At 40.8% G+C, this 27440-nt stretch overlaps 1 protein-coding gene across 3 annotated transcripts in view; it reads left to right on the forward strand.

Annotated features, from left to right (window-relative positions):
* The window catches only part of HS3ST1 (heparan sulfate-glucosamine 3-sulfotransferase 1), a 55668-nt gene extending 28228 nt beyond the window's left edge, over positions 1-27440 (forward strand). For 2 of the 3 annotated variants that reach the window (XM_082462014.1, XM_082462015.1), the window contains exon 2: positions 111-27440. In XM_082462014.1, coding sequence (XP_082318140.1) covers positions 220-1155 — 936 coding nt within the window. In that variant the 5' untranslated portion in view covers positions 111-219 and the 3' untranslated portion in view covers positions 1156-27440. The remainder of the gene's footprint in view (positions 1-110) is intronic. The other variant, XR_014263695.1, reaches the window with a different exon arrangement.

The raw sequence follows: 27440 nt of genomic DNA on the forward strand, positions 1-27440 counted from the left end.
GAACCGAGAAAGCCCCAGGAGGTGAATGTCGTGCCCAAGACGACAGAGTTGTCAGCTTGATTAAGCCCAGTATTTATGTGGGGTTAATACTTCTCCCCTTTGTTTCCTAGTAATCGGAAGCCGGCGACACCCATGTGTCACTGATCCGGAGGCATCCCTCGCGGCAGCGCTTCATGACCCAGCGGCGCCCCGCCCAGTGAAGCCACCGTGGTGTCCAGCATGGCCGCGCTGCTCCTGGGCGCGGTGATGCTGGTGGCCCAGCTCCAGCTAGTGCCTTCCCGCCCCGCCGTGCCCGGGGCCGAGCTGGGCCAGCCGGAGCTTGTGAGGAAAGCGGCGACCTTGCAGGGCGAGATCCGGGAAGGCGCGGCCCCCAACGGCTCCGCCCAGCAGCTGCCGCAGACCATCATCATCGGCGTGCGCAAGGGCGGCACACGCGCGCTGCTGGAGATGCTCAGCCTGCATCCCGACGTGGCGGCCGCCGAGAACGAGGTGCACTTCTTCGATTGGGAGGAGCATTACAGCCAAGGCCTGGGCTGGTACCTCAGCCAGATGCCCTTCTCCTCCCCGCACCAGCTCACGGTGGAAAAGACCCCCGCGTACTTTACGTCGCCCAAAGTGCCTGAGCGGGTCCACAGCATGAACCCGTCCATCCGGCTGCTGCTCATCCTGCGGGACCCGTCGGAGCGCGTGCTGTCCGACTACACCCAAGTGTTCTACAACCACGTGCAGAAGCACAAGCCCTACCCGTCCATCGAGGAGTTCCTGGTGCGTGATGGCCGGCTCAACGTGGACTACAAGGCCCTCAACCGCAGCCTGTACCACGTGCACATGCAGAACTGGCTTCGCTTCTTCTCGCTGCGCCGCATGCACATCGTGGACGGCGACCGCCTCATCAGGGACCCCTTCCCCGAGATCCAAAAGGTCGAGAGGTTCCTGAGGCTGTCGCCGCAGATCAATGCCTCGAACTTCTACTTTAACAAAACCAAGGGCTTTTACTGCCTGCGGGACAGCGGCCGGGACCGCTGCTTACACGAGTCCAAAGGCCGGGCGCACCCCCAAGTCGACCCCAAGCTCCTCAATAAACTGCATGAATATTTTCACGAGCCAAATAAGAAATTCTTCGAGCTTGTCGGCAGAACATTTGACTGGCACTGATTTGCGATAAGCTAGGCTCGGAACCTTTCCTATTGTAAGTTCTAGTGTACATCTAGGGGGGAAAAAGAATTTTAAAAGGGCATTTAAGCTATAATTTATTTGTAAAATCCATAAATTACTTCTGTACAGTATTAGATTCACAATTGCCATATATACTAGTTATATTTTTCTACTTGTTAAATTGAGGGCATTTTGTATTGTTTTTCATGGTTGTTAACATGTGTAATATGTCTCTATATGAAGGAACTAAAATATTTCACTGCAAAAAAGAAAAAGAAAAATTCTGGAGACGCTGTCTTTTTTGAATGTAATTAACTTGCCCCCAACTCAAGATAGCTGTCTGTGTTCACTCACTGCACATATTCCTTTATTACTTTAAAACAAAAAAAAAGTTTTTCATAGCTATTATACTCCTCTCCCCTTCTCTCCCTTCTTCATTACCTTTTAAAAATTTTAATGGCTCGCTGTGGTCATCAGATTAATTTTTTTACTTGCATGGTGAGATTTCATTGAGATCCCCTATTATTCTTGGAGGTGATAGTCTCACCCATTCCCAACTTCAGCAAGTACCTGAATGTGGATTTTAACCCCATGTAAACTCCAAGTGAACAAAGAAATTAAGCTGGAGAAGTAGTTACTAACCAGCAAGAGGCTTGCCTCAGAGAGTGCTTGCACTTACTTCTGACTGCAGCAATATGTGAAACTACAATAAAGGGAATTAAACCATTGGCCTTCAGAACGATCTTGGGGCTGTGTACTTTGCCCCAGGTGGCAGTGGGTCTCTGGAAAGCCACTTAGAATAGAAAAGAGGAATTGCAAAACCTATGCATGTCCCCATTTGTAAAAAGCTGACTAAAGGGGTAACTGTTTCCTTGAGTTGGGAGTCTATTAATCTATTTCCTGAAATATAAATATTATACGCCATATACTTTGAGACATAGGTGTATGTATGTTTAAAAATCAACTCTGGAGTCCTGAAGGTGAAAGGAAATTTAAACTCCCAATGGTTGAAATTGAAAAGAGAAAAGTGCAAAGCAAATGGTAAAAGGTAAAGAATCCCTTGCACCTGCCTCAAGAGGCCAGAGGCCCAGTTTCAGTTTCACTTCTGCCCTGAACAACTGGGTTGTTAGAAGTGATAGAATAAGCCCTTCTGTGCCTCAGTTTTCTCATGCATTCTTCATTCAGTCAGCCTTTTACAGAATTAAATAAATCGGATTTTTTTTCTTATTATGAATGAAATAGACATTATATATAGGAACTCATTGAAATTTCCCCCAAGCAACCCCAGGAAGAAGGAATTATTACAGCAAGTTCAAAGAGGAAGAAATAGGCCTGAAGAAGATAAGGAACTTGCCCAAGTTCACACTGGCTATAAGCCAGAGCTCAGAGTACACTTAGAGCCAAAGCACAGGGTTTTTGGTTTTTTTTTTTTTTTTTTCTACCCAATTTTTTCTAAATTCAAATGGAAAGACCCAGACTCAGAGACAGTTCTTCCTGACATATTCCATCCCTGGTGCCAAATGTCTTCCATCCCAAGAGGTGAGCCTGAGCCAGAGGAAAGGGGCAAGAATGAGCCTGAGGTTCTCTCAGCAGTGCTATCAGGGAAATAAGTCACCTTGGTTATGCTTTGCAGCTGCACCCTGGCTTGACCTTAGCATGGCCCATGCCCCAGCCTGGGCCTTGCACAGACAGCAGAGAATGTCTTCTCTCCTCCTTTATTAAGGTTGTCATTAAACAACCAACTCCCCAGAGGGTGTGGCAGAAATACAGCAGGTTTCCTGTTGACATGGTACTTTGCCATCTGCAGAGTGTTTCTCTCTGTAGTGTATCATTGGATCTTACTTTTATCACACTCATTCAAGACTGAAAAAATGAGAGACTAACAAAGGTGAAATTGAGTTATCAAGTTTGCCCAGGAATTGGGTGACAGAGTGGAGACTCCAATGTGTGTTTTCTGACTCCTAAGAGGGTGCTTTTTGCAAAATACCTATGCATGCCTGTGCCCTGATAAGGATGGTGTGCTTAAAGCCTGTACTGTTGGGGTAAAAGGTGGTGGGTGGGGATGGAGGAGGGGAGGCCCAAGCACTGGAGACACATCTAGCTGCTGCGGCTCACACAGCTGATGGTAGGGGATGATGCAGTTTAAAATGATCAGAAGGTATAAATTCAATAACTGTTGGTTCGGAGGTATGGGTCTTGACTAAAAATGCACTCATGGGGTCCACCATGGGCAAGGGGTCAGGGGCCCTAGTAGCTATTTCTATTCATCTATTTATGGTACAACCCGAGCCAGCCATTTGGAAGAGAGAAGCAGTATGAGCCTATCGCTCCAGACCTAGCCCAAGCACTTAGATCTCATCTGAGCTCTGTCAAATTCAGAGGAGGTCCTGCAGTAGACCACCTGCACGGAGAGCCAAATGCAATGACTCAGGAGCCAGGTGGGGACCTGATCCCTCTCCAAACACACCTAGTACTAAGTCTATTAACAGAGAGATGCTGAGGGAGTGGGGTTGCTGCCTGGACTGGTCCAGGCTCAGGGGCAGCCTGGGGGCCTTTGGATGACAGCCTCCCAGACAAGTGGCTGAGGGCAGTTGAGCAGGACCTCAGCTATTATATATGGAATATTCACTTCACTTGATGCTTCTGAGTCAGGACAGCCCCCTCCCATTCTCCAGGAATTGGACAGTGCTGAAACCCTGGTAACACTATTTGGTTATCAGCTCACAGCCTGAAAATTTGCCATTTTAGCAAACATGCTGATGTGCCTCTGAGCAGAGTGCCTTGCTCTTTCTATCCTGGGAGGCTGTACTCAGCAGAGGGGAGATGTGAGGCAGAAGAGGCCATTGCTCAGGGTGCCTGCTACTTACAGAGGCGGAATCAGAGATCACTGCCAAGAGTTCAGGTATTCATTAAAATTGTATTTTTCTTTTGAGCCCCTACTATGTGCTTAGCATGGTATTAAGCTCTCAGGAGTATGAAAATATTAATGCAAGAATGAATAGTCATTAACTGTTCCGTGTTTAAATTAAAAACAACAACAGCAATATGGAAGGGCTAGGAAGGCTGTTCTGTGTTTAAATTAAAAAAACAAAACAAACAAACAAACAAAAAAACACACATGGAAAGGATGGAAAGGCTAGAAAGGCAGGTAGTATTAACTGTGTGTAGACTGACCAGTGCAGTCATTCTCATTGAATTCAAGAACATCCCTGGGAGAAATCAACTAGCCCTGTGATAGGACTAAACTGGGCATAAGAAATGGACCTGCACTCATTGTTTTAGAATAAATAGAGGAATACTACTCACAATAGGGAGATGGTTGTCCCAGAGATGGGGAATGTTGGAATTAAGGATCATACACAGAAAGTGAGAGACGACAGAGACATGTTTCACTACACCATTACTCAGGAGTAGGAAGAGATGGGAAATCTTCCCAAAGGTCGCATGGCAAAGCTGTGAACCAGATCACTTATCTTGTGGGCCACAGGACCCTGTTCTTTCCACTGGCAGTCTTCTTGGAGAAATTGCCATAGAGCTGGAGCACAGGAGGCAATGGGTATAACCAGAGCAGGGCATTCTGAACAAGGGCAGCTTGAGGAATCAAGACAGTGGTGATGAGGAGGGGGAAGGAAATAGAGAGGTGCAGGCAAGAGACTGTCTACTGGTCATGGGAGTGAGTTAAGCACACTGGGAACTCACTCTGTGGCCTTGACATCTGCTTTACAAGTGGTGGAAGCTTGCTTAGAAGGCACCCATGTGTCTGTCTCCTGTGCAGGTGTATCTGTCGTATAAAAGTAACTACCATTTTTTGCATACCTGCTATGTGCTTGGCATTTAAAATATGTTGCTTCTAATCCATGTGACAATTCTGAGAAGCAGGAAATGGCATAGTACTAATTTTACAAAGGAGGAAACTCAAACTCAGACACTAAAGGGCTTGCCTACGATGCCAGAGCCACTGATTGCCACAAATGGAATTTAGGGTCTAATGTCCATGCTCTGCTGCTTTTCAGTCTATGCAATTGTGGGACAGGGGAGGAAGAAATAAAGCATAAGCATCTGTCTATTAGGCAGAGCCTGGAAGAATCATGGGCATCCAGAATGCCAGGATGCACAGAGAGAGTTAGATCATCTTCAAGCCAAGAGTGGCTGGGACCTGATACAAGGGACACATGATAAAGCATGTTCCTTACCGGCAGATATTCATTTAGAAAGTCTAAGCTTGAGCTAAAGACCAAAGCAACACAACGGAGCTCTCCAAATGGCAAGCAAGGGGTGAGGACCAAAGCTACAGACTGTCTCTGATTGAGATGCTTGACTGAAGTATTTTGATGTAAGAAATGGCCTTGGTTCTTCAGTTCACCCTGATATCAATATCTTTACTCCATTTTCCTCAAATTTCCCAGTTAGGTGACCTGAGAGAAAAATCAAGTAGAGCCAGGAGACCTGGATGTGAATCCCACCTCTACCAATTTTTAGGTTCAAATTCTCAGAAGCTCAATTTCTCAATGTAAATGGGCTTAACTCTGTTTTGGGGAGAATTCAATGAGATAAGTAAAAACTGTAAAATCTGTGGGTATGTGGCTTAGTGGTTAAGAGCGTTTAGAATTTCGGGAAGTAGACCAAAACTGGTTTTGAAACAGTCAGCAGGCACCCACTGCCTTGGTTTCTCCATCCATTTCCCAGCTTCGGGACTGTAGCCTTTGCTGTTGGTGCACCATCCAGAACCCATTTACCAGGGAAGTGTCCCCATTCCCCACCATCAGAAGAGTTGGCTACTAAAAGCTCACCCTGTACTGTGTTCTGGAGCATTTCTCTTAGTTGTCAGCTGCTGCCTTCCCTGGAGGTGCCTGGGAAGTTATGCCCACCCTTCTTCTCTACTCTTCTTGGGGTTGCCTGTGAGTAACACTTGATTGATGTGGGATGGCGAGTTGGGTCTTGAGGAAGCAGCCCAGATTCCTGGTCTCTGGGCAGGGCAACCTCTATGGTACAACTTATGCTCCAGAACTCCTCCTGGGATCAGGCTGAGGCTAGACTTCTGAAACCACACTTTAGCTTAGTTTCTTCTACTTTATCCTGTGTCCCTTGTTACCCATTTCTTCTGTAATCCCATTCTTAGTAAATGACTTGCCCAAGAATATAGGAATCCCCATCTCAGGTTTGCTTCTAGGGCATACAATCTAAGATAGTAAACTTGCATACATGTCTTATTCTCTCTATATTTCATATGAGTAATATGATCAGCCCACAGGGTTATTATAATTTTTCCAGTTAAATAACAGACAATAAAGAATGAGTCCGTTTTATTCTCTGACACATAAAAGAGCTAAATACAATAATAGACACAATTGTTACCAAGTACAATAGTTGTTTCTTCTTTGGCTTATCAGACTATCAACATAGTGTTCATGCATCAACATCAAACTTTAACTTCATGAAAGATTTCTGGTTCTCACAAATATAAGGGCATCACGCTATCTTATGTTACAGGATATCGTATCTCTATTGTTTGATAAGTATTTCATTTCGAGCTTGTACGTGAATGTTTTCTGCTCTTGGTTGCAACACCTTGGCACCTAGCACAGTGCCTGGCACATGGTAGACAGAAAGTACTTGTTTGTGGATTGAATTGTAATTCTAGCCCAGTTGTCAATCTGATGTGAAAATCCCCTCTACTATATCCCAGCTTCATGATCTGACCTCCTGGGAACACCTTCTCTGGGCCAGGCACTGCTAGCACTTCACAGTATACTGCTTTATTTAATCCTTAGAAAACCCTAGGGAAATAATCAATCCAAGCTCATTGTTTTTTTCTTACCATCGTATCCCCAGCAAATAGAACAATGCTTGACATAGGAGTTGCAAATATTTATTAATTAAATGAATCATTCTAATGCCCAAGCTCTTTCCACTATGCAGTACTATACAACCACTTCCTGAACATAGCACTAGTGGAGAATCCAGTATTCTCTAAGGCAACCCATTACATCTCCAAATTGGCTACTAAAATTCACACTTCCTGTAACTAAATCTCTATTCCCATAGCTTCCTCCAATAGAAATGAGTTCTACCACAGGGCGTCATGAAGAACAAGTCTCATTCCACTTTTTCATGTTGGCACACTGGATAAAACACTGGCCTTGGATTCTGAAGTCCTGAGCTTAGAGATTTTTCATAGTTATGTGACCTTGGGCAATTTCCCTAGCTTCTCTGAAATTCTGGTAACTTTCTGCAAAACAGGATAAATCATGCCTTCTTCACAGAGGTTCTATTGAGTATTGCATGGTTAGTGACCAATGTATAAATATAAGAGATCATAATTCTATAAAAATTCATCTAATATTGAAAAGTAATTCAGATCTTATGACTGGTGTCATCCCCTATAGAGGGTAATGGGATAATTACTGAGTATTAATGAAAGCTGGGTGTGTATTATCTCACTTTATCTTTAGGTCAACCTCTGAGACAGATATTACTATTAACTTCATTCTATGGATGGGGAATCCAAAGCACAGAGATATTAAGTAATTTTCCCAAAGTCACATAGCTAGTAAATAGCAGAGCCAGATCTGTTCCCTGGGCTGTCTGTCTTCATGGCTAGGATACTGAGCCTCCTGGCTACCCTACCTTTCAGTGCAAAAGAGAACCCTTTCTCCAACATATCTGCCCATGAAAAGAGCTAGAGCACAAAGAAGAAAAAAATAGAGATTAGAAACTTAAGATAAAAAATCAGCAAAAAGACGTAGTAGGCAGAATTCAAGAATGTCTTCCCAAGATTTCTAGCCCCTGGTGTACACACTCTATGTAATCTTCTCCTCTTGAATGTGAGCAGGACTTGTAAATAAGATGGGATGTTTACCCTCTTGATTAGGTTACATTACATAGCAAGGATAATGGGATGTGACTTATCAGGTTATCTAAGCCTCCAACTTAGCAGACTGGGGAGGGAGAGAGATTCTCCTACTAGTTTTGAAGAAGTCACCTGCTATGTGAGAGGACTAGCAAGGGATTGCAGTGGCCAGCAATACTGAAAGTGTCCCTTAGCCAGCATCCAGCAAGGAAACAAAAGCCGTAGTCGTACAGTTGCAAAGAACTCAAGTGTTCCAACAAGCTGTGAGCTTGGAAGAGGGCCCCAAATTCCAGATGAAAACACTTCTGGCTGAGACCTTGACTGTCGCCCAGTGAGGGCCTGCTTGGACTCCTATTCTATGGAAACTGAGATAGTAGAAGTATGTTGGTTTAAGCTGCTGAGTTTGTAGTAATTTTTTATGTAATAGGAAACTAATACAAAGACTTAAACCTACTTTTTAGCCATCTTCTCAGTTTATACTCACTTCTCTATACTCTCTCTTGAAAACAAACAAAATGCATGACTTTTTGTTACCCAAGGAATACATGTCCACTGTATGAAAACCGGATTCTGCAAGTAAGATTATTCAGAAATAATCACTGTCAACATTTTGATTTGTATAGTTTCAGATTTTTCCAACACATGAATGTGTGTGTGTGTATTAAAAAATAAATTACATCTTTTTGATAACTCAGCAACCTGAGAGTCAACATCAGCTGATACCTATCCATTGATAGAGTGGAAATGGATCTTAGAAGTCATTTAAGCGAATCTTCTTGTTTTATGGAAGAAGGAGGTGAGGTTTGGAGGAGTCAAGTCACTGTTCGTGCTGAATCTATATGAGAACTCAGAACTACTTCCTAATACCTTCCGCACTGTATGTTTGCTATCTAACTAACTCCCCACCAGACAGTTTGCTCCCCAGGTGAAGGCCTGCGCTTCCTATGAAACCAGTGCCTCACAGCGTTTTGCAGGAAGCTGATATCTAGGTGAGAGTGGCTGACTAAAGTTATAGCCCTCATTTAGCAGTGTTTTTAGTGCAATGGGAAAAACAATAAAAGCTAGGTAGACGTGGTATTACAGTTACCCGTGGCTGTGTAGCAAACTACTCTAAAACTCAGTGGCCTAATGCAACAATTTATTATCACTCATAGTTCTGTGGGCGGCCAGTTCTTCTTTCGGTGTTCACCCAGTTGTAGTCAGATGGTGGCTAGGACTGAAGTTGCCTGAAGGCTGGACTGTGCTGGAGATCCAAGATGGCTTCTTTAGTTACATGTTTGATGCCTCAGCTGGAATGACTACAATGCCTGGGGGCTGGCTGGGCATCCTCACACACACACACACACACACACACCCCATGTGGCCAACTTGGGCTTCCTTATAGCATGACAGACCTAAGGTCATTGGTGGAATGTTTTATATGGTACCTGACTTTCCCATGAGAGTGAGTGTTCTAGAAGAATGAAGCGAAAGTTGCAAGTGTTACATAGTGAAACTACTGCTACATTGTATTGTTCCAATGGGGCCAGCCCAGATTCTGTAGGAAAGGACTACACAAGGAGCTGAATAATAGGAGGTGTAGTTCACTGGGGGGACTTCTTTGGAGACTGGCTGCCATGCTTGGTTGTTCCTTGACAATAAAATGGACAGAACACCTACTTAATGGATTTTTGGTCATATTTAAAAGGGAGATTAATATAAGTATGAGCTTTCATGAACCTTAGAGTCCATTATACAAATGTAAGCTATCATTATTACAAGTCCTTGGGCCTACTATGTAATTTCAGCAATTCTGACCTAGAGCATTTGCCTATTTTCAGTCCAATCTTTTGATCACATGTGATGGTGTTAAGTGATTTTGCATGAATTATTTGTTCCATGTTGCTTACACTGTATTTTTATTATAGCCCAGTGAAACCATATGAGAAAAAGATATACTTAGAACAAATTGTGGACTCTGGGCAGCAGGGAAAATGTTGTCCTCTAATGTAGGCAGACCTACAGAACCTCTTAGAAAATCTGTCAGACACAAAAGAAAGTTGCTGAGACATTTAACACTGCATATTAGAAACTGTGTATCACATTCAGAAAAGAAAGCATGGCAGATTCCATTTCTACTTTCTTTAATTTGGAAGTTCTATTTTTAGTAACAATTTACATTTTCCACACAATTAAAGACTCTACCCCAGCTGTGATTTACATTTTTTTCCCTCTGTTTATCTGTTTACCTGCTTCCCAGTAAGAAAACTAGGCTTTAAATCTTGACTTTAGTTGTGAGTAATACTAGACAAATTCGATGAACTATTTTAGAGGCTCAGTTTGCTCATATGTTAAATAGGAATAAGCTTTTATTTAAGGAATTCTTAAGTAAAAGGCCAAGAGCACAGCCAGGTGCATAGTAGGCATTCAACACATGTGCATTCATTGTTCTTTTAATACCCTCTTTGTGGACCCCTCCAAAGGGTCTGTGATAAAGAACTGGCTTTTGGAATAGAACAGCCCTTGGGGTATCACTGCCCATTATGAACATCAAGGGCAACACATCCAAAATCAGTGAGATCTTGTTGTGCCTCTAAACATAAACATTCACAGAAATCCAGGCCATTGACAAGCAAACACAGCTTTTGAGACAATTATCTGAATAATAAAAGTCTATTTGTTTTCCTGAAATATTCAAATAATGAAGAAGATAAGTTTGAATGGCCTCTTTGTTCCTTTCTCTTCTATACAGGACAGATGCAGATTAAAGGTAATTTAAAAAGAAAATATAGTCCACTAAATAGTTTGTAAATTTACCTGTTTTGATAGAGAAGGCTCCTAACTATTTGCCAAGGACATAAAATGACTGTTTTTCAATTAACTGTCATTTCTCTCATCTGTACCAAAATCATTCCTTTAAAATTCAGTTTCTCCCATCTCCCAATGTACAATGTCCTGCTTAATTCCCCCCTTCCGCCCCGCCCCGGGGGGTATGGCAAATTTGAAAAGGAAACTTGAAAAAGTTTTACATTTCAAGGGATATTTTAGCCATGACCATCTATTTATTAAAATCCAGTCTTACTCTCATTCACAGTCACCACATGGTAGAAACAACTCAAGTGTCCATAAACAGATTACTGGATAAACGAATGTGGTCTCTCCATACAATGAAAATTTATTCAGCCATGGAAACAAATGAATTCTGATGCATGCTACAACATGCATGAAGCTTGAAAGCTTTATGCTGACTGAAATAAACCAGACACAAAAGAACAAATGTTGTATGATTCCAATTATATGAAATAACTAGAATGGCCAAATTCATAGAGACAGAAAGTAAATTAGAGGTGATCAGGGGCTGAAGAGAGAGGGGGAAATGAAGAATTGTTATTTAATAAACATAAAATTTCTGGTGGGGTAATGACAAAGTTTTGGAAATAGACAGTAGTGGCTGATGTACATTTTGAATTTAATTAAAGCTCCTGAACTGTATACTTAAGATGGTTAAAATTTATGTTTTGTTATATTTCTTACCACATATATAGAGATATAGATATATATATATATAGACAGATATAGATAGATATAGATATAGATACATATAGAAAAGGACACAAATCCAACCTTAGGTTCTATGTTAACTTTTCACTTAATTGCAAGCAAGTCAGCTATGTTCTTAATTCATCTGCAGTTTATGCAGAAGGACCTTCATAAAGGGTTAACTTCACGTGTCACCAACAATTGCATGACAATTCTAGTTTCCAATTACTGCATTATTTATCAGTTTATAGATGGAAAATAAACATGATACTTAATGTAAAGCAGACCTAATTTCCTCCACTTTTCATGTACCTAACTTACGACTCATCTTCAGACAAAATAAACTATTTACAGTTATAATTTAAGCTACTGTACACAGTTTTCAATTCTTCCCATCCTGAGAAGTACATTACTGCCTCTCTAAATCATATTGTTCCCAATCCACCTGTGAAATGTTCAACATCACAAACTTGGGGTCTCAGTATCATCAGTCAGATCTCTCCGGAGTGAAAATTAACCCATGACTCTGTCAGTTCTGTTTGACAAAAATTTCCCATCATGAGTTGAGCTTAACTGACCAAACTGTTGGAAATAAATGATTTAAAAAAAAAAAGTTCCTTAGCAAGCAAAAGCAGATGATATATGTAATCAGCGTGTCTGCCTTGTATAGGAACGGGTTGTTCACCTACATGTGGATTTAGGTCAAGCCAGAAGACCCATCAAGGTGCTTATATTTGCTTCCTATGGAAGCTATAACAAATAACTGTAAACTTAATTAATGGTTTAAGACAATGTGTATTTATTATCTCAAAGTTCTGGAACTCAGAAGTCCAAAATCAGTCTCAGTGAGCTAAAATCAAACTGTTGTCAAGGACCTGTTCCTTCTGAAGTTTTGAGGGGAAAATCCATTTAATTGTCTTTTCTAGCTTCTAGAGATTGTCCTCATTCCCTGACGAGCAGGCCCATATCACCTCACCTTTTATTCAGGTGATCTCTGCTTCCTTCTTACAAGGGTCCTTGTGATGACATTGGGTCCACCCAGATAACCCAGGATAATCTCCTCATTTCAAGATTTTTAACTTAATCACATCCACAAAGTCACTTTGCTGTGGAAGGTGACATATTCACAGACTCTGGAGGATTAGGGTGTGGACATCTTTGGGGGTCATTATTCTGCTTACCACAGGGCTCTAGAAGTCTGTCATAGAACTGATCATTACTGGAGATGATATACATTTATTTATAGGTTAAATATGTATATTTTACTCATCTCTCTTATTTCAGTTTTCTTGTGCCAAATGTAATTTGTTCAATTATTCCATGGATATTAGCTGAGCACCTAGTGGGCCAGGCGCTGTTCACAGGACAGGGAATGCCACAGTAGATAAAAAGTAAAGTTTCTTCCATCATGAAGCTTTCTTTTGGTGTTGGTTTACCGCCCTTCCCTGCTAGAATCCCAGCGCCATGAGAGTAGGGACTTTGCATCTACCGTTTATTCCTGAACCCTCAGAGCCAGAACAGTGCCTGAGCCCTACTGTTAACACTTAGTGAATGAATAAACAAATGATCTTTCAAATCTGTCACATAGAAATTTACTCCAGGGAGAAAAGGGGGACAAATTTTGAAGATCTCTGACAGGTAGAGAATGAAGGGATGGAATGCATCTCATACTTCACCCTCATGATTTCCTGTGGTCTGTGTTTGTCCCTATGGTCAGCTGTGGAAAGTGGGAATCAGAGACATCCAATCACTTCCTCAATGACACACAGCTAGACTGGGGCAGAGTCTATTTGACCCCCAGTTCCATGCTCTATATACTGTATCTGTTCAGAGCAGCCCAAGCTTACTGATTAGTGACTAAAAGAAAGAGTGAAGGATTGGCAAAGACCTCAGTTACATACACAGTTTCTCTACACTCTACCACCACACATTCCATGTAAAGTAGACGTCTAAAGAGCTAAGGTTTAGATACCTGAAAGTATAAATCACCTCAGTGTTTATGAAAGAAAGAGAAAAAGAAGAAGAAGAAGGAGGAGGAGGAGGGTGGGGAGGAGACGGAGGAGGAGGAAGAAGAGAAAGAAGAACAAAGAGAGTAACAAAGTAGGGCATTTAATTGACTATTTGCTCACATCGGTATTTCATCCTGGCCTACAATTCTGCACTTGATGTTGTTTACCATCCTAAAGGGATTTCTCAATAGTTTCTTGTGCAGGATTCCTACACACTCCTCAGTAGAGAGCCAAGATTTTCCTCCCAGCTGGGCGCCTCCCTCCCATTCACTGCAGTCCCCGTGATGCCTGTTCAGAGCCCAGCTCCTCTGGCGGGTGACCAGGAGCTCAAACAAGCACTGTTCTCTGAGCATAAAAATAAAGTACCATTATACAAATGGGCGGCTGGATTCTGCAATTCAAATTTGGGCCAGAAAATCACCTCTTACCTAAGCTGTTGTTTATCTAGGCAACAGGGGGCTGTGGAAATTGCTGTACAAAATTTCAGTTCATCCTTTCACTGGTTCTGTGGTTTTAGATACATATCTTCACCTCTCTGAGCCTCAGATTTCCTTCTTTGAAAAAGGTCATAGAACTGGATGATCTTTATGTTCCTGACAAGTTCTAGAATGCTATAATTTCTCCTAGGTAAGAAAAAGAAGAAAGATTTGTCTTCTCACCCTCCCTCCCTTCCTTCATTCCCCTTTCTTTCTTTTTCCTTTTTCTGTCTTTTCTTCTTCTTCTTCTTTGTGCCAAAATTTTAAGTAACAGGCTGCTCTGGCTGAAATTAGTACCTTAAATTTTTTGAAATTGTCCTGGGTAGAAGCCAGAAAAATAATCACTTAAAAGCCGTAACCATTTTGTTATGCTCTTAGAGGAGGAAACTGGAGGACAACTTTGCTGCCTCTGTCCTGAGAGCATCTATTTACAAATCTTATTTCTTGAAAAGTCACCCTTCCATCCTGATAGGATTTAGAGACAGGATTTCAGCATGGGTTTGGAAATGCAAATCCATTTTCCATTTCACATGTTATGTTGGTCAGTCACTGGTGAGGTGTGAGTGGCTCATTTAGGCTCTCTTGGTCTAGAGTTGGAGCCTGGCAAGGGACTAGTGAGAGGAAATGGATTTAGAATGTTCTGAAAACCATACCTTATCATTGGAGAGCTGGCGGTGGTGTTTGAAAGTTTGTTTTCTGAGACTTGTATGCAGGAGAGGAGACATGGAAGAGGGTAGCTGAAGGAGTTGATTTCATGGGAGATTTTGTGGAATTCTGGGTGGAGCAAGGTTTTCTTAGGATCCAGTGAAAATGTGACTCTGAATGGGGGGGAGGCCAGTGTCCACATCCCAGCCCTTTCCTCCCCAGCCATATAGACAGTGGGTGTCAAGCCCTTGAGATTCAGGGGTGTCGCTATTGTAGAAACCTCTCATTATATGATACAACCTAAACTTAACCAGACAAACAACCCACCGGGCTGTGGTAAATAGTTGATAATTGTGAGTGCATGATATACTCCTTTTGGGGCTCCAATAAAGAATTGGAAGATGCTGATGAGAGGAAATGAGACCCTGTAATCAAGTCAGTAGGGTTCATGACACCATGGTTTTAGATTGCATGTAAATGAGATCTTGCTTGGATTCAGCATTAATGTCTTTGGTATATTCTGTCCCCTTGAACCTTGACAATGATTCCTTAGAGGAGAGGACACTGAGGCTGGGGTTTGAGCCAGGACTGTCTCACCCTACAGCCAACTCTCCCCATCACACAACACTGAGTCTGTCTTCCCTTTTGCTCTGCTCTCATCTCTGTCCTGCACATACATCATTTTAATGTATGCATAATCATATCACATTGTGTATTTTACTATCACTACACTAGAGACAATGGACCTTTCCTGTTGAAGACCTTGACATATTCATAGTGTAAAAAAAAACAACAACAACTAATGTTTGAAATACTTCATGCTTGGTTCCTCTTCCTATGAAACATCCTTGGAGTTTGAAAACCCTTAAGCTCTTGTTCCAACACCATGGGGGTTGATAGAATTGGGAAGGTTTCAAATGTAGAGGAATTTGCTGTTTCCTTGGTAATCTCATAATTCAAATGACTTCAGGTTTTCAAATGTCACAATTGTGATATACTATAGACAGTCATTAATAAACATGAATGTGTTTTTGAGGTTTAGATAAAAGTCAGTAAATAAAGGGATGGTAACCTCTATGCAGAAAGCAGGTGGATGGTGTTGGGAGCTCCATTTCTGTAGCTGGCTGACATTTGCATGGAGTTCAAGTTATCTATGTTGACTGTGATCTTTGGAGGGGTATTAATTATTTCCCACTCACAAACCTTGATGGCTGCCCATTGATGGAAGGTAAGTTTGCTTTTTGCTTTTTAAATGTGGCATTTAAAGCCTTTTGCAAGATTGGTCCAACTTTACCGTCTTGTCCTCTTTCTCTACCTGTCTACTTACTTGGCCACATTTTAAGACACAAGAGTGCCAGACACCCTAGCCTAGATTCCCAAACAGGCCACAATTTTTCATGCCTCTATGCCTTGTTCAAAACGTGTTCCTCCCTTTGCTACCCAGCAATGGCCTCCATGGCTTTCAGAGCCCTGCTGATATGCCACCTCTTGGATTTAACTTCCCCTGGTCCTCATTGGTGGAAGGACTTAGCACCTCCATGGCATCCTCAAAGCACTTTCTAAGAATATCGTCTGTGGGGCAGGCCTGACCATTCAGTGTCATGGTCAATTCTGGGCCCGAGTCCCTGACCAGGTACAAAGTCCATCAATATTCCTGTGTCACCTTGTCTCCCTTGCACCTCACACAGCAACGACCTCATAGCAGAAGTGCTAAAAAAAGGTTTGGTGAAAGAATATCTGAATAGTGAATAGATAGTTCATAGATACTGGTATTTTTCTACCTGCCTTCATTTATTATTTTCTTTCTCCACTTTGAGAGAAGGACCTGCTTTTGAATCCAGGGGCATCCCAAGCCCACAATGGGCTACACTTCAAAACTTGATACCCTGAACCTCTGGGTCAGTAACCATTTGTGTAAGTGAACAAGCATTAGCCAAAACCACAAACAGCACCAGAGAGGGAGGAATTAGAATATTAGCAAGACATGCATTGATAACCACCAGCCAGCTGCAAGCTGGACATTCTCCTTCTGGGGCTCCTATGCTATTTGTTCTCTTCATTTTGAAAAGTGAGAAACTGAGGGGCTGTGTAGCCAAATTTAAGAAATGTATATGTAGAGTAAGGAGACTTTCTATCAAGGTCCACCTATAATTCCAGGAGCAGGAGGGAAAAATGTATACTCCCTAAAGGTAAAATACTTACTACACAAAAATATAGATAATTGCTCCAACACTCCAGAAATATTTTTTAAATTAATTGTAATAAAAGTGAATGACGATTTCACCCACCAAATTATTAAATATTTAAATATATATGTGCATATATAATTTATATGTATGTAATGTTTAACACTGATAAAGATCTATGGATAGATTAGGACATGCTCATGCAATCTCAAGTTCAAATGGTGAAAACATTCTAGAAAGCAATTGAACAATATATATCAAGGTCCTTAATAATGAGTAGAGTCCTCTGCTCACTAATTCTGCTGCAATAAATCTCTTTTAAGAAAATAGCAATACCTGAAGCAAAGACTTATGAACAAAGATTGCATTGAAGTGATATTGTAATACAGATATTGTAAAAGTGATATTGAAAGCAACTGAGTCTATTAAGACACACATGTGCTATCTATCAATCTAAGATGTATTTGTTACAAAATATATAAAATGAGAGATCTTGCTTGAATATTTTACAAACATCAGCCCACCTGGCATAAGGTCTGAATAAATCCTTATGTGAAGAAAACACTCTCTAACCATTAATTTTTCAAGCCTCTGGGTCAGTAATCATTTGTGTAACTGACTCAGTATTAGCTGAGACCACAACAATTCCAGAAATGTTGGAATTGAAACACTAGCAGAGTTTGCATTGATAGCAACACCTTGCTGGCCAAGATGTGGTTGTACAGAAATTCTTACACATTCCAGGGAGAGATGGATGATTGGTTAAACATTTTGGTACTTAGGGTTAATCCTGAGAATGAAACCTGAGGAAGAAAACTAAAAACACGGGCAACAACAATGGAAAGTCTTACTTACAAAAATATTCACTGTAACAAATATTATAATACTCAAAGCTTCTAAAAAATCAAATAGGAACAACCTACCTATCAAATGGTGGAATATGGTCAAGTAACTTGTGACCTAGACACGCAATGGCGTATTATGTTGTCTTCAAACAGCTTTTCAGAAAGCTACATGAAAATATGGGAAAATGCTTGTAAAGTTAAATAGAAAATTCAGGCTAAAAATAAATATATGATTACTATATGTAAAAAATACTCCTCTGTACATTCAGAGGACTATAAATTATTCAGGAAACTATTAACTAGGTGGTTTGCATAGTGAGGTTGTAGATTTCTGTCTTTCTTTCTTTTTTTTTTTCCATTTTCTCCCCACCTCCGATTTTTACTGGTCTCTTAAAATGAAAACATATAATAGCATTAAAGATGTAGAGTTTGTCTTCAGGGGAAGATTTTGCATACTCAACTGAGGGCAAATTAAAGGCTATAATACTGTATTCAACACAGAGAAAGCATCTAGCATCACAAAAGAATGAGCGAAGGGAATGTATTTTCCTAAGATGTGAAGACTGGAAATATAAGTAGACTATTAAAAGTCTTAGACATTTTTTGAATGGAAGGTGTACAAAGGATTGTTGAGCTCAGCAGGATATTTAAGGAAAGTACTTAGCTTCAAATTTGATTTTTCCTGAAATGCTTTCGAAATCTTTATCACAAAAGCCTCAGACTGAACGTGTCCAGATTTTTAGGTTTCTATTAAGATCTGCCTTGTGGACTTGAAGAACTTTTATTTGGAAAGATACATGGGACCCTTTCTGCCTGACTCCAAGGAATGGAACAAGGGGTCCCATCACCTTGGTAAAGGACACCTTTCTATTAGTTAGGAACAGTCTGTAGTAGTCAGGGTACCAATGAGAAACAGATGGAAAATCCAAAATGGGGTTATTTGAAATGGGCTTCTGAATGGAGCCAACTACAGAGGTATGGGAGAACCACAAAGGATAATGTGATAACCACGGCTAATAAAAGAGCAGGATGAGAGGCTTATCAGCACCCACTACCTTGAGAGGAGCGGTGACTTCAATCGGGGACTCGCTTGTCCTACATTACCCTTAGGACAGGACCCAAGGAAAGAAGTAGCCTGACTTGTCTCCTCTCACCCATCAATATCCTGCTGGATGTTGGCTAAATTTATTGGCTAAATCTAACTGGAAACAAGAATACGGTCCATAGAGATCATCCTCATGGAGAAAAGCATGTCAAAAAAGGAATATCTAACCATATCAAAGAGTATGTTTTTCATCATTGCTGTTGGTGAAGAGAGGCTGAAGGATCATTTCTTTGGGAAATCCAAGTAGAGCATGGTGTTTGGACCAGATGGCTTAAAATTTTCCATTTAATTCTGAGATTTTGTAATTCTAAGGTACCTCCACTGAACTAGAAACATATAAATAACCAATGCAGCTGCAATTGTGTATTATGATCACCAGCCTCAAGTCAGGAAAATTGAGCTCTTTATTCCTTTTACAGAGCAATAACAATTTTCAGCATTCACACTGATTATCTTTGGAAGATTTTTACAAAGCAATAAAACCAATGATATATTTAATTGAAGTGTGGGTGTTGATGATCAACAAACACAACCTGGGATGAATATGTAATTAGCACTCTTTACATTTGTCACCCAAAGACAAGGGTGTATGAGAAGCACATTTTAATAAGAGCTGATGAATACTAAATGGCCACCATGCACTAGGCATTGAGCCATGTACTTTATATTAACTCATTTCATCCTGCCAAGCGTTGTTTGAACTATGCACTATTGTTGGTATCTTCTAATCTGTGCCCAGAAGCAGCCAAGGAAATGTACCACTAAGATTTCTTCTGTAAGAGCACAATTTGCTGATAGTCCCAGCTGCTGCCCCTTTACTTTCATTACCATGTGTGCCAAAAGCACACTTCCCTTGGGCTACTCCCAGCCCAATGACAGGACACTCTACTGCACGGTGAGATGCAAGACTCCTCCAGAGAGTGACTATCTCAAGAACACCTATTAGAGCTACCATATGATCCAGCAATCCCACACCTGGGCATATATCTGGAGAAAACCATAATTGAAAAAGATACATGCACCCCAATGTTCACAGCTGCACTATTTACAATAGCCAGGACATGGAAGCAACCTAAATGTCCATCAACAGATGAATGGATAAAGAAGATGTGGCACATATATACAGTGGAATACTATTCAGCAATAAAAAAGAATGAAATAATGCCATTTGCAGCAACATGGATGGTCATGGAGATTATCATACTAAGTGAAGTAAGTCAGACAGAGAAAGACAAATATCATATGATACTACTTATATGTAGAATCTAAAAAAAAAGGACACAAATGAACGTATTTGCAAAACAGAAACAGGCCCACAGACTTAGAAAACAAACTTATGGTTACCAAAGGGGAAAGGTTGAGGGGGGAGGGATAAATTAGGGGTTTGGGATTAACATATACACACTATTATATCGATATATAAAATAGATAATCAACAAGGACCTAGTATATAGCACAGGAAACTCTGCTCATTATTTTCTAATAACCTAAATGGGAAAAGAATCTGAAAAAGAATAGATACATGTATAGGTATAATTGAATCACTTTGCTGTACACCTGAAACTAACACACCATTGTAAATCAACTATACTCCAATATAAAATAAAAAAATTTTTAAAAAGGTATATATGTGAGGTGATGAATGTACGAATTAACTTAATGGGGGTGCTGTCACAATGTCTATGTATGTCAAATCATCACATTGTATACTTTAGACATCTTACAGTTTTGTAGGTTAATTTTAACTCAATAAAGTAAAAAAAGAATAAAAAAACTACTTATTAGCCTGGCCAAACCTTTCTTGAAAGTGTGCTGCAGTAAAAGATCCTTCCTACTCAAATCTTCCTCCCTTTTCTTCTTTCACAGATATCAGATCCACATAGGGGGAAGGCTCTGCCTACTCTCTGCTCCCTCCATGCTATGGACTGTGTTGTATCCCCTTCCCCTGTTCCTAATCTCTCTCTCTCTCGCTCTCTCTCCCATGTGAGGACACAGCGAGAAGGTGGCCATCTGAAAGCCAGGAAGCAAGCCCTCACTAGAAACCCAGTTGCCCAGCACCTTGATCTTGGACTTCCCAGCCTCCAGAACTGTGAGAAAGTAAATTTCTGTTGTTTAAGCCATCCAGTCTATGGTATTTTGTTATGGCAGCCTGTGCTGATACTAATCCACTCCTCCAATAAATGTCTTACACCTACTATCCCATCTTGACATCAGGCTCTCAGTGGACCCAAACTAACGCATGCGCCATTGGGAGTTTCAGGTGTTTGTCTGAATTCACAGACCTAGGTTGGGGCTCAAACCCAGGCAGTTGGACTCAACTACCTGTTTACTACTCTGCCTCTTGTGTTACTGATTAGCTTAAGTTGCCTAGGAACACCTTTTTGGAACCCCTTCTCTCCTTATTTAACCAAAGCATTTCTGCTTTCTTTATCTATTTCGCCTGACATGAAGTCAGACATCTCTTGTATCTGATCCGAGACTTCTGCACTTCAGGAAAACACCTCAGGTACTTTCTTTCATTCCTCATGATGGAGCAGTGTTCAGATGCCTCTTCACTCTCATTCTCCTGAGGCAACTTAGACAGATGTGAATGTAGCCAGTTCTAACATTTCCCAGCTGTGAAACCTCAGACACACTGACTGCCCTGAGGCTTTGTTTAATTATATGAAAAAAAAAAAAAAAAGAGAATCTCCATTCCCAACTCACAGGTTCCTTGGAGGATTCAGTGAACATTTAAGGGTCTAGGACACTAGCTGATCCACAAAGCCATTTATAAATAACACGGTTCTCCCCTATTTGGACCCACTTTTTGATTTATTTAAATTGATTGTTCTTGAATCTATTACCTACAAGCGCATAAGATATTATCATTTGCAATACTCCTCCCTTCATGAAATTGCCAATGAGTATACTCAGGACACCCTACTCAGAAGCTCTGTCTAGATTTGACATTTTCCCTCATATTCCTGGGATTCAAGAGAATTCATTTTGATTTCCCAACTTGTTTATCTCATTCCCAGAACATCTTATGAACTTGATAATCAAGTTCATACAAGCACTTGAGTTACAGTCTCAACTTATGGCAGAAGTTGCTTTTTCTAAGGGAAAAAAGTGAGTCATGGAGGTAATTTTTTCTCATTATGATCTGATCTTCAACAAAGTACTGTACTTTCAACTATTTCTAATCATTCTTTACTTGAATCCATCTTAAAAAGTTAAAAAACAAAAAACAATTTTTATGCCATTTTGAAAATCAAAAACGAGAAGCAGTGTGCTATCCTGGGGGCTGGAATGACCTTTAGAGTAACATAGGTGAGAATTTGGCTGTACTGATAACGAGCTGTGTTACCTCAGACAGTTTCCTTAACTTCTCCGTGTTTGTTTCCTGCCACTGGAGAAGGATAATAACGTTCCCTTCCTTGGGATTTCTTCTTGGGAGGATTAAATGAAATTATGAATGAAGTGCCTCCTTGCTGACAGGCAGAAGCACCTAAATAAATGGTTGTTGGTATTGTGCATGATATTTTCGTTAATTTGGTACCCATTTCTTCTCTTTCCATATTGTTAAGTGTTCAAAGCTCTTCAGGGTTTTCAAGAACTTCTAATAAAGAATTTCCACTGTTTTCATTTCCAAGAAAGTCTAGGATGGCCTGTTAGAACTTGGAAGTTCCACTCGTGTTTTATATAATTACTAGACTGTTATAGGTGTTTGTTCCTTTGGTTGTTTATTTTAAATTAAAATAATTATTAATTATCTCCATCAAATATAGGTTTTGTTGAGAAATCAATTTTTAGGTCCCACACAGTACTTCTTTGGATGTGTTCATTTCTTTGCTTATCTGGTCTTTAAAGGGCTCCTTTGGAATATACTAGAACACCTGGAAAGTGTTCCAGGTGTTCTAGAATTATACTATTCTCTGAAGAACAATGCATCTTACTGAATTATCTTCTTAAAAGGGATTTTGTTGAATATGTCATGATTTCTAAAAACCTTAAAAAATTTTTTGTTCTCTAGCTTCCTTCTTAATGTATCTCTCTGCATGACAAGCTCTGATGTTGACAAGCATAGGTATATGCACGTGATGTGCCATGATTCCTTCATAATACTAAGTGTATGGGAATTTTTGGCCCTTGAGTAGGTGAGTGCATCACAGTGAGACGGACTTATGGCTGGGGTGCAAAGGCTCTGTGCTCTTATGATAATTGGTGGCTTTCAAGAACCATACGATTGCATTAATTGCTTTTCAATACTATTCTATACTATAGTATGCCATTTTAGACATTCTTCCCACATGTGTCTTCCAGTGAGAAATAAACTAAAAGGCAAATAAAATATTTATTTTCAGCTCCTGAGAAGAATCTGTAAGCCCTACCTTTGAGTCTGTGACACTCCAGCTCCTGAATGGACCCCAGGACATCCTTTAAGAACAAGACTTGTCCCTGTGTCTGAGCTATGTCTGCTCAGGACAGGAAACGTGTCTGCAGCCTCAGCCCCAGACACAAGTGGGAGTCTAGCAGAGTGGAAGTGACCCTGGAATCCTGGCTCCATCACTTGTAAGCTCTTTGAACTTAGGCAAGTTACTTAACTTCTCTGTGCCTCAGTTTCCTCTTCTATAAAATGAGAATATTAACACCCATTTCAGTGGTTTACTTTGAGGACTAACCAGGATATTACATGTAAAGTGCCTGATACATAATAATCCCTCAATAAATGTAAACTCTCATCATTATTGTTTTTTCCTCTCCCTCCAGGTGGCCCCTGCTACTGAGTCACAATCTGTCTACTCTGCTCCAAGCCTGTCCTCATTCTTGTACAAAGAATGACTGACCCACTGGCTCAGAGTTCATGGGGTCATGCTATAAGCCTCACCACTTTTAGTGACTTTGGAAATTTATTTCATCTGCAACTTACTTATCTCATCTGTAAAAGGGGTATCATACCATCATTAGTGGTAGTGTAAAGATTACGTGAGCTAATTCATGTTAAGTGTTTAATAAAATTCCCTGGCAGCAATGCTACTCAATAATTTATATCAAAATGTATGCAGAACTGAGTTACATAAATCTTTGAACCCACAGTATATTGGGTCTGCTCTCTTAAGAATCCCACCTTTGTGCCTAGCTGCTGATGTTCATTCTTTCATTCCTATAATAGTCAGCTTGCACTGTGTTTTGTTTTTATTTCTGTTTTTACGAAACAGACCATGTTCTGAAAAGCAGAGCCCTAAATTTGAGGGTAGAGGCACAGAGCAGGCATCACAACTCCCGTTCTTACTGCTTCCATAGAATGGCAAAATTCATACAGGGGCACTAAATACATTGCTATGCTGAAAAGTGAAACTCTGCTAAATAAATATTCATAAAATGCCATTTACAAAAGGAATACCTGTGCTAAGTGACTATGCATAAAATAAAACCTCATTAAACAGGTACAGAATTTAACCAAGTTATAAAATTCATTAACCAGTGAGTACACTCATTCATTAACAAATTAGTCAGCTTTCCCTGCTTTAAAAATGAATTCATAATTGAATGGCTTATTATACTGATCTTTCCTCCTTGAAGACTTTTAATACAGGAACAGTGAACATGGAGGCAAGGAAGGTATAGCTAGTGTGTTTTCCTTTTCTTTATAACTGTCCTAAAGTTGTACTGATTCTTCAGTGAAGACTCACGTAAGTTGCACGACAGGGAAAGGACACAGTATCTTTTGATTTGCTGGATTTTGGTACGTTTTTGACATTTACTGAAAGTCAATGAGCATACCTCATTTAATTTAATTTAATGGGTTAGGAATCACTAACCCATTTTGGTTGGAGTTGGCTTGGACAGAGTTACAGGGCTCAAGCATCTCAGAGCAGAAACGTGACTAAGGGCTGTCTGATTCTGAAGCCTGGGTTTCCTTCACTTACACCCTGCCAAGCAGAGATATTAACACTGGTAACTGCCCTAACTGATGGCAGGATGTCAGCCAAACTCTACAACAAATCCCTCCTGCAGGCGTTAGCCTCTGTTCACTGACTCACTGCCCAAACCTGCTGCCTGTGATACTGTTCTTGGCACTTTTCCTGTCCTCCTCTCGTGAGCAAGCATACTGTACGTAGCCCTCAGCAAAGCACTAATATGAACGGGGCCTTTACCACACTGGAATCACTCTAAATTAAAGTTAAGGGATACCCAGAGGCCATTTCCTTAAATCTAGCTGGAATCAATCAGGTTCATTGTCTTGAAGAGAAACAGTGCAAGCATTCAAGGAAAGTCACGGTGGCTTCGGGTCATAGAAATTCAGAGCTCCGTGTCACGTGTTCACTCCCCTCATTTCCTCATAGATGAAGAAACTAAAGCCCTCTCTCTTATGATGTTTATTGGCCAAGTTGTGTAGTTTGGAAAAAAGCATAGTTCAACAGCGTTTAAAGCTGAAATAACTGTTACGGGTTGAAGTGTGACCCCAAAAGGCACGTGTTAAAGTCCTAATGCCCAATACCTCTTAATGTGACCTTGTTTGGAGGCAGAGTCTTTACAGAGGTAATCAGACCATCAGTGTGGCCGCTAATACAATATGACTGTTATCCCAGTAAAAAGAAAGATTCTTGACACAGAGACAGACACATGTGGAAGGAAGACAATGTAAAGGGACAGAGGGAGGAGATGACTCTATTAGTCTGCTTGGGCTGCAGTAACAAAGTGCCACAGACTGAGCGGCTTGAAAAACAGACGTGTATTTTCTCATGATTCTGTTTTAGAAGTCTGAGATCAAAATGTCAGCAGGGTGGATTTCTTCTGAGGACTCTCTCCTTGGCTTGTCAAAGGCTGTCTTCTTCCTGTGTCTTCACACGGTCTCCCTGTTTGTGCCTGTCTCTTACTCTCCTCTTTCAGTCATATTATTGGATCAGGGCCCACCCACAGGACCTGATTTTAACTTAATCACCTCTTTATCTCCAAATACAGTCACATTCTGGAGTACTGGGGGTTTAAGGCTTCAACATATGAATTTCGGGCGGATACAATTGACACCCAAACAACATCCATTTACAAACCAAAGAGGGAGGCTTGTGGCAGATACTTCCCTTACAGTCAGGAGTCAACCCTGCCAATGCCTTGATCTTGGACTTCTAGCCTCCAGAACTATGAGAAAATGAAAGGAACTTGTGGTACTTTGACAGCAGCCACAGAAAACTAACACAACAATGTTTACCTGGAAGTGCCTAGCTGGAGTTTTCAGCTACCAGGTGCAAAGGTATAAAGATTTAGCTGATTTCTAGAAAAATAAAATTGCCTGTTTTGCACCCAAGTTTATGTCCTGAAAAAAGTTGTTCCTGTCTTGTGTTGTTTCATCCTAGTGTCTCCTCAGGTCACTCTCTTGGGTCTTTGTTGTTTTATTTTGTACTTGGTTCCTGATAACTCATCAAATAGAGGACATTTGTAAAAGATGGCTACAGGGATTATGTTTTATTTCCAAATACCATGATGGACTCGAGGAGATGTCCTTTCTGGTATCTTGGAGACCTTGGAGCGTGAGACCTTCCTGGGAGCACTGTTTACACCGCTGTAACTTGAGTTCTTTTGCCTTGTTCTCCAGGTGATTATGCTTAAGTAATATCGCAGGAGAGAACATGGTAATGTGAGTTCACACAATGCTTACCTTCTTGAATCTCAGGAAACTACATTTTCTAAAGTGAATCATTTTCTTGGAATTGGTAAAACTTGGTTCCTTTAAACTTTTACATTTAGAATGATACTATTCTTGATGGATTCTTTAATAGAAATGAAGCACATTTTCCTGTGTTCTTAGATGGAAAAACTTTTTCCTGGAAAATTATTTTCATGTTCATGATATTTGTACAATCCTCATATGTACCCTTAAGTTGCATTGAAATGCATAGTCCCCTGAGGATATGTTTATGTACTGAAGATTTTCCCTTTATTTACTCTGGGGTACTATTTTTTTTGGAATTCCTGGCTCTGCTTAGACACAACTTACCATAAACGTTGGAATACACATTTTAAATCAGAAGAGTTTTGTTAGATGCAAATGGTCTACAGTAACTGTAAACCATAAACAAAGTACCTGGTACATGTTAGTTCATCTCTTTCCTAACTGGCTGGAAAATATATTGTCAAACTACTTAGAAGTGTGAATAAAATAAAACTTAACAGGTGCTACATGCTGGCCTGAGTAGTTGTCCTTTGAAAGTTGTACATGAACTTTAGTTTCTGAAATTTTTTGGTGGTTTAAAGGGTGTGTGTGTGTGTGTGTGTGTGTGTGTGTGTGTGTGTGTGTGCGTGCACATATGTGTATTCTTTGTTCTCAGCCTACTTGTAGGTGGGTGGTGAGTGCTGTGCTTTAAGATAGAATTGGGGGCTTCCCTGGTGGCGCAGTGGTTGAGAATCTGCCTGCCAATGCAGGGGACACGGGTTCGAGCCCTGGTCTGGGAAGATCCCACATGCCGCGGAGCAACTGGGCCCGTGAGCCACAATTACTGAGCCTGCGCGTCTGGAGCCTATGCTCCGCAACAAGAGAGGCCGTGATAGTGAGAGGCCCGCGCACCGGGATGAAGAGTGGCCCCCGCTTGCTGCAACTAGAGAAAGCCCTCGCACAGAAACGAAGACCCAACACAGCCAAAAATAAATAAATAAATAAATTAATTAA

This window comes from Balaenoptera physalus (genome assembly GCF_965194825.1).
Source record: "Balaenoptera physalus genome assembly, chromosome: 5".
Classification (NCBI taxonomy): domain Eukaryota; kingdom Metazoa; phylum Chordata; class Mammalia; order Artiodactyla; family Balaenopteridae; genus Balaenoptera; species Balaenoptera physalus.